Consider the following 8,666-nt stretch of genomic DNA (forward strand, 5'->3'; position numbering starts at 1 on the left):
GCCAGGGTAACACAGACCAAGACGTCAGCAAGATGCTTGCAATGACCCATGCATTTACAAATTCTTTAGGCAATAGCCATAAATTGGTGAAGTTTCAATTTTCTTTCTTTTTTTCTTTTTTTTTCTGAGACGGAGTCTCACACTATTGCCCAGGCTGGAGTGCAGTGGCACGATTGCGGCTCACTGCAACCTCCGCCTCCCAGGTTCAAGCGATTCTTCTTCCTCAGCCTCCTTAGTAGCTGGGATTACAGGCAGCCACCACCTCGGCCTCCAAAAGTGCTGGGATTACAGGCGTGAACCACCACGCCTGGCCTCAATTTTCATTTGTAAACCACAATGACATGTTAAAAAAAAAAAAAAAACTTTCCTAGATATCACTAACATAACTGTTTTTAGCAGCAACTTTCTAGATTTTCTTTGGTTCTCCTGGGGTTATTTTGTTATATACGGGCTTATGTTTAAGTCTGTACTTAGCTACTATTGAGATTAGAATATAACTGTTAATTACGTCTTTGACATTTCTGCCTTGATATTAGGTGCTAAATATCCCCAAATGACTTAGTTTCTCTCTACTTAAGCCAGTTCACCTGCTCCAGGCCTCTGTGCATTGTTTTCTCTGAAATGTCCATATGGCCAGAAAACCTATGTGTGTTACTGCGCTGCCTCCAGATCTTCCGACTTCATCTAGAACTGTTCCCATTGGGGCGGATGTTTCAAACTGGCTTCTTTTTTTTTTTTTTGAGACGGAGTCTCGCTCTGTCGCCCAGGCTGGAGTGCAGTGGCCGGATCTCAGCTCACTGCAAGCTCCACCTCACAGGTTTACGCCATTCTCCTGCCTCAGCCTCCCCAGTAGCTGGAACTACAGGCGCCCGCCACCTCTCCCGGCTAGTTTTTTGTATTTTTTTAGTAGAGACGGGGTTTCACCGTATTAGCCAGGATGGTCTTGATCTCCTGACCTTGTGATCTGCCCATCTCGGCCTCCCAAAGTGCTGGGATTACAGGCTTGAGCCACCGCGCCCGGCCCCAAACTGGCTTCTTAAAGAGACTTCTGATTTCTTCCAAACTAAATGATAAATCAACAAAGAAAACCCAGGCCATCTCACAAATGTTTTTTGGCAGCAGCCACTCTTTAGAGAGGAATAAGAAGGAATTCTTCCATGAGGGAGGGGCCGGGCAAAAGAAGAGCAGATCTAAAAATGTTCTCGGCCAGTGGTTCTTAAACTTCAGCACACATCAGAATCACCTGTGCCCCGGAAAGCATGGCTTGCTTGGCCCACCCCAGGGTTTCTGATTCAGGATGTCTGGGCGGGGCTGGAGAATGTGCATTTCCAATCAGTTCCCCGGAGATTGTGATGCTTTCTCTGCAGGAGCCACAGTTCAAGCAGAGAGGACTGCAGAGGCTTGAGACAGGAAAGAGTTTGATAGGTTCCAGGACAAGAAAGGAGTCCGGTGTGGCTGGAGGGTAATGACTGAGGGGCTGCAGAGGGAGGCAGGTATCACAACATGCAGTGGAGACACAGACACAGGCACACACACACACACACACACACACACGATGTTGGAAGTGGGGTGTGCGTGCGGGGTTAATGACCTGATTTGCCTTTGCAATTGTTATTTCATTTGATTCTCTTCGCAGTCACCATGCTGTGAACTCTGTGCCTTTGATCTCTGTAAACCACCCCACCCCGCACCTTCCACAGAGTAGATGCTGGCTAAGTTGTATTATGTGCCAGATGCTGTCCTAAGCTCTTTATAAACATGATCTCATTTAATCCTCCTAATGACCCTGTGAAGCAGGAACTGTTATAATCCCATTTTACAGATGAGGAACACTGAGGCATCAGAGAGGTTACATAACTTGCCTGGGGTCACATAACTAGGAAATAACAGCCTGGCTGGTAAGCTCCAGCTGAGCCCTCAGCCTCCACCCTGCGCTGCCTCTGCTGCCCCACGATGCTGCCCTTTTACATGAGTGACCAACCTTGAAAGGCAGTCAGGTCAGACATGATGATCACCATCATTTAAAGATGGGGAAACTGGCCGGGCGCGGTGGTTCACGCCTGTAATCCCAGCACTTTGGGAGACCAAGGCGGGTGGATCACAAGGTCAGAAGATCGAGACCATCCTGGCTAACACAGTGAAACCCTGTCTCTACTAGAAATACAAAAAATTAGCCGGGCATGCTGGCAGGTGCCTACAGTCCCAGCTACTTGGGAGGCTGAGGCAGGAGAATGACGTGAACCCGGGAGGCAGAGCTTATAGTGAGCCGAGATCACACCACTGCACTCCAGCCTGGGTGACAGAGCGAGACTTCGTCTCGAAAAAAAAAAAAAAGATGGGGAAACTGAGGCTCAGACAGGCACCTGGTCATAGGTAGAGGAAGGGTATGACCCAGATCTCCTGAGGCCAGATCTCAAGGTCTTGTCCCAAAACTGGGCTGCCACAAACCTGGAGTCTCCAGTGTGCCTGGTGCTGGACCAGGCAGACAAAGAAGTTAACTGAGAAAGAAAAGGCCCCCGCCTGGCAGGTGTGAGGGCGAGGCTGGTACCCTGCAGCAATGGGACTGATAGCTTTGTTCTCGGGCTGGGCGCCCTGTCCGCAGCCTCCTCCTTACCTGGGCTGGGGCAGCAGCTGGGCTCCTGTGCCTGGAGGTGCCAACAGGGCCGGTCATTCACAAAGCCACCGTTGGTTTTGTAGCCATAAAGAAAGATACAGCCCTTCCCTCGGGGAGCGAAAGCTGATACTGTAAACACTGTGGGCTCTATCTTTGATCTGGTGGGTCATAGGAGTGGCTTTTCTCCCCAGGTAGGGTTACCAGGAGAGGACTGGGCAGACCTTTGGGAAGCTGTGCCCTGCTGAACAGATGGTGCAGGGTGGGAGGGCAGGTCTGAGAGGGGAGCCCAACAATTACTCCCAGGTCTGGAACCCAGACACCAAATTTCAGGCATTGGGGAAATTCTCAGTTTTAAAATAAATCCCTGGGGCTGCTTGTAACTTTTAGTCTTTGGCTTTAAAAATAGTTATTTTCTAGATAAAGGAAAATAATAACTTGCAAACTTGAAAAAGCCACAAACCCCTTTATGGCCGGGTGCTGTGGCTCATGCTTGTAATCCCAGCACTTTGGGAGGCCAGGGTGGGCAGATCCCTTGAGGTCAGGAGCTCGAGACTAGCCTGCTCAACATCGTGAAACCCCATCTCTGCTAAAAATACAAAAATTAGCCTGGCATGGTGGCAGGCGCCTGTAATCCCAGCTACCTGAGAGGCTGAGGCAGGAGAATTGCTTGAACCCAGGAGGCAAAGGTTGCAGTGAGCTGAGATTGCACCACCGCACTCCAGTCTGGGTGGCAGCAAGACTCCATTAAAACAAAACAAAACAGCCACAAACACCTTTAAACTACATGTTGGTAAAGGCTAGTGTCAGGCCCGGAAGAGACCTAGGGGTGGGATGGTGGATGGAGGGCCCGGGTCTGAAATGCTTTTGTCTCTTCCTATGAGCTGATTTTGATTTGGGGTCATTTCCCTGGTATTGCGTTGAGTCATAGCTCTGTTCAAGAAGATGGTTATTTTCAAACTAACTTTAAAAATTGAGAGTGGCTTCTCTTATTCTGCTTCCTCTATCTATGATGCTCTTGTTGTTTTTCAGCTCTGTGAACTCCTAGTTATCCCTCAAGACCCTGTTCAAACATCACCTTCAAAACTGCCATATCCTACCCCCTTTCAACCCTAGAAAATCATGAATACATCCAATTATCCCTTCGTTATGCTCCATCTAAAAGTGCCTGTTCACAACTTCACATAACATGGGAGTTCACCATCAAGGTCGTTTTTTCTGGCCAGATGACCCACAGAACTCGATAAAAGACTTTTTTACATATCATTTTATCCCCAATACCCAGCACATTGCCTGATACTTAACAAATGACCTTGACTGGGCGCAGTGGCTCATGCCTGTAATCCCAGCACTTTGGGAGGCTGAGGCGGGCGAATTACCTGAGGTCGGGAGTTCAAGACCAGCCTGACCAACATGGAGAACCCTGTCTCCACTAAAAATACAAAATTAGCCAGGTGTGGTGGCACATGCCTGTAATCTCAGCTACTCGGGAGGCTGAGACAGGAGAATCGCTTGAACCCGGGAGGCAGAGGTTGTGGTGAGCTGAGATAGCACCATTGCACTCCAGCCTGGGCAACAAGAGTGAAACTCCATCTCGAGAAAAAAAAAAAAAAATGGCCTTGAATGAATGTTGTTGAATGAATGTTATTCGCTCTGCATCATAAGTAAAGAGAAAGAAATATTTATAAGCATCTATCACAGACCAAGTACTGTGTAGCCGTCATCTATATGTTATTTAATTTCATCTCTATTAGAAGAGCTTTCATTTGTTTAAATCTAGACTACATGGGCAGTGATATCTTAACACAGTTAAGATACCTGGGAGGCTGGGCACAGTGGCTCATACCTGTAATCCCAGCATTTTGGGAGGCCGAGGCAGGTGGATCACCTGAGGTCAGGAGTTTGAGACCAGTCTGGCCAACGTGGCCAAACTCTGTCTCTACTAAAAATAGAAACATTAGCCAGGTGTGGTGGCGGGTGCTTGTAGTCCCAGCTACTTGGGAGGCTGTGGGGGGAGGGTTGCTTGAACCCAGGATGCGGAGGTTGCAGTGAGCTGAGATCGCACCACTGTACTCCAGCCTCTGTCTCTAAATAAATAAATACATACATACATAAATAAAAGATACCTGGGAAAACAGCTGATGAATACCTGTAAGGTGCTACAGGGCTGTAGGAAATGCAAAGAAGGACAATGTCTGTCTTCTGGGAGTTTCAGATATTATTGAGAACACATATATGTACACATGCACACATCCCACACATATATACCTTACTCACTCAAAGAAAGATTATTGAACTTGTAAAACACACTGATTTCTAAATGCCTGCTACAGACCTAAATGTGATAGAAATGGGAAGAATGAGAGATCACTGTGGGCTCCAGTGTTTTTGAAGAAACCTCAGATGTGAGTCTCTCCCAGTGGCCTATATTCTCATATGCCTAGAGACTGGGAACAGATGAGATGATCTCCAGCAGTCTGCTAGCTGGAGAATGGATAATTGTTTATAACGATACCTTATATTTATGACTTTTCAAAAAGTGCTGTAACATCCATGATCCTATTTTTTTTTTTTTTTTTGAGACGGAGTCTCACTCTGTCACCCGGGCTGGAGTGCAGTGGCCGGATCTCAGCTCACTGCAAGCTCTGCCTCCCGGGTTCACGCCATTCTCCGGCCTCAGCCTCCCGAGTAGCTGGGACTACAGGCGCCCGCCACCTCGCCCGGCTAGTTTTTTGTATTTCTTAATAGAGACGGGGTTTCACCGTGTTAGCCAGGATGGTCTCGATCTCCTGACCTCGTGATCCGCCCGTCTCGGCCTCCCAAAGTGCTGGGATTACAGGCTTGAGCCACCGCGCCCGGCATGATCCTATTTTTATCTCCAAAGTCATACAGCTGATAATGAAGCAGGGCCTGGGGTTGGATTCTGTCTCTGTCAATTACTAGTGGGGCTTCTGTCTGCCCATATGGCATCTCTGTGCAAATTGGAAAACAATGCCCCTTGCTCAGGTAAAATTGTGTTAAATTTAGTATATTACCGCATAGCTTGAACAACTGTGGTGGCAGCCTTATCCTGGTTGTGCTTTCCGGAACATCTGCACTTCAGTCTTCCTGGCTGAGGGCACACATGTGCCACACTCTCATCGCTTATGCTCCCTGCCCACCCCTGCCCTCCAATGCCAGGGCATGTATGTCCCTGGCAGCTTGTACTTTTGCCTTAACTCAAATTCCTCCATTAAGTAAAGGGATTATACCAGGTTCAAAGTGGGAAAGGGTAAGGAATTAGGCCCCCTGAAGTGTGTCTGCGAGAGGCACAGTGGTGCATATGAGAGTGTCAGCAACGTACTTGCAGCTGTTCTGAGTGTGTGTGTGGTCCATTGTATGGTGTGGGTTTTAAGTAGGAGAGGACTCTCCCCTGCAGCTTCAGAACTTTGGCTGGTGTCTCCACACATCCCTTCATTCCCTGACATGTACGATGTGAATACTACACATACCTCCCACCCCAGATCCTTTATACAGTGCTGAACCTGAGCAACTGTATATAGTGATCCTTGGATTGGAAGGTCATTAATTTATTTATTAAATAAAGTAAGTTTCAGTGTAACAGTGAGATATTTGTTTATTTTTGAGACAGGGTCTCACTCTGGTTGCCCAGGCTGGAGTGCAGTGGTGCAATCAGGGCCTCCACCTCCTGGGTTCAGGTGATCCTCCCACCTCAGCCTCCTGAATAGCTGGGACTATAGGCCACCATACCTGGCTAATTTTTGTATTTTTAGTAGACTCTGGGTTTCGTCATGTTGGCTAGGCTGGTGTCAAACTCCTGAGCTCAAGTAACCCACCCGCCTCGGCCTCCCAAAGTGCTGGGATTATAAAGGCATGAATCACTGCTCCCAGCCTGTCCTTAATTTTTTAAAATTGTGAAAATTACAAAAGTTACCTGCTCTTTTCTAACAAATTAAATTAAATAGGGATACAAAAACAAATTGAACACTCATTCTTGCTACTCTTTGCCTCTCATGTCTACTAAGTAACCAGTGCTAAGCTTGCTTGCATATTTCCACTACTTAATAGTGCATTTTTTTTTCATATTTTTTTCCATATTTCCAGTACTTAATGTGTGATAAGGGAAACAGAAGCAAACATATGTATGCATATATGGGTTTTTGTTTCTTTAAACAAGTGTTTTAACAAAATTGAATCATACTATATATGTACTTTTTAATTTTTTGTTGTTGTTGTTGAGACGGAGTCTCACTCTGTCGCCCAGGCTGGAGTGCAGTGGCGTGATCTCAGCTCACCGCAAACTCTGCCTCCTGGGTTCACGCCATTCTCTTGCCTCAGCCTCCCAAATAGTTGGGACTACAGGTGCCCGCCACCACGCCTGGCTAATTTTTTTGTATTTTTAGTAGAGACGGGATTTCACCATGTTAGCCAGGATGGTCTCAATCTCCTGACCTCATGATCTGCCCACCTCGGCCTCCCAAAGTGCTGGGATTACAAGCATGAACCACTGTGCCCAGCACTTTTTAATTTTTTAATTTTTAAAAAAATGTTTACATTTTAGTTAATTAGTGAATTAATTTTTTGGAGATGGGGTCTCACTCTGTCACCCAGGCTGGAGTATAGTGGTGCAATCTTGGCTCACTGCAACCTCTGCCTACTGAATTCAAGGGATTCTCCTGCCTCAGCCTCCTAAGTAGCTGGGACTACAGGTGCATGCCACGATGCCCAGCTAATTTTTGTATTTTTAGTAGAGACGAGGTTTCACCATGTTGGCCAGGATGGCCTCTATCTCCTGACCTCATGATCTGCCTGCCTTGGCCTCCCAAAATGCTGGATTATAGGTGTGAGACACTGTGCCCGGCCATGCCTGGCTAATTTTTTTTTTTTTTTTTTGTATTTTTAGTAGAGATGGGGTTTTACCATGTTGGCCAGGCTGGTCTCGAACTCCTGACCTCAGGTGATCCGCATGCCTTGGCCTCCCAAAGTGCTGGGATTACAGGCATGAGCCACCATACCTGGCCCTATGCCCTTTTTTAAAGTTTAAGAATATAGTGTGGAAATCTACAGTCTGGGTCAATATGTTGGCATGTGCTCGTTAATATTTTTGATAACTGCATGATATTCCATAGTGTAGTTGTACAATAATTTGTTTTAAATTTACATTTAATTTAATTTATTTTTTTTGTTAGAGACAGGGTCGTGTTCTGTTTCCTGGGCTGGGGTGCAGTGGTGTGACCATAACTCACTGCAGACTTGAACTCCTGGGTTCAAGTGATCCTCCCACCTCAGTCTCTTGAGTGAATGGAACTACAGGTACATGCCACCACACTTGGCTAAAACTTAACAATTTATGTAGAAATGGGGGTCTCACTATGTTACCCAGGCTGGTCTTGAACTCCTAGACTCAAGCGATCCTCCTGCCTTGGCCTCCCAAAGCACTGGGATTACAGGTGTGAGCCACTGTACATGGCCTCTCTTTTTCTGACTGTCTTTTTCTAATCAATTTGTAGGCAATCTTTGTGTGTTAGGGCTATCAATTCTTATGTTATGGGCTACCAATTCTTATGTTTCTTTCAGTCTTTTGTCTTTTAGTTTTGTTTAAGGTGTCTTTTACCATATTTTACATTTTATATAATCAAATGTGTGTTTTTAATGTCTTCTAGTACAGAGTCTGGCCTGTGCAGGTCTCCAGTTCCTACAGTTATATAAACATTCTACATTTCTTCATTGAAAAAAAAAAATAGGCCGGGCGCGGTGGCTCAAGCCTGTAATCCCAGCACTTTGGGAGGCCGAGACGGGCGGATCACGAGGTCAGGAGATCGAGACTATCCTGGCTAACACGGTGAAACCCCATCTCTACTAAAAAAATACAAAAAACTAGCCGGGCGAGGTGGCGAGCGCCTATGGTCCCAGCTACTCGGGAGGCTGAGGCAGGAGAATGGCGTAAACCCGGGAAGCGGAGCTTGCAGTGAGCTGAGATCTGGCCACTGCACTCCAGCCTGGGCAGACAGAGACAGACTCCGTCTCAAAAAAAAAAAAAAAAAAAAAAAAAAAA

At 46.6% G+C, this 8,666-nt stretch overlaps 1 protein-coding gene across 1 annotated transcript in view; it reads right to left on the reverse strand.

Annotated features, from left to right (window-relative positions):
- Nucleotides 1–1,216: 1,216 nt before the first annotated feature.
- C8H8orf86 (chromosome 8 C8orf86 homolog) overlaps nucleotides 1,217–8,666 on the reverse strand; it is a 17,322-nt gene continuing 9,872 nt past the window's right edge. Inside the window, 3 exon segments of the mRNA XM_025394321.1 lie at nucleotides 1,217–1,469; nucleotides 4,947–4,963; nucleotides 4,965–5,051. Coding sequence (XP_025250106.1) covers nucleotides 1,217–1,469; nucleotides 4,947–4,963; nucleotides 4,965–5,051 — 357 coding nt within the window.

This window comes from Theropithecus gelada, chromosome 8 (assembly GCF_003255815.1).
Source record: "Theropithecus gelada isolate Dixy chromosome 8, Tgel_1.0, whole genome shotgun sequence".
Classification (NCBI taxonomy): domain Eukaryota; kingdom Metazoa; phylum Chordata; class Mammalia; order Primates; family Cercopithecidae; genus Theropithecus; species Theropithecus gelada.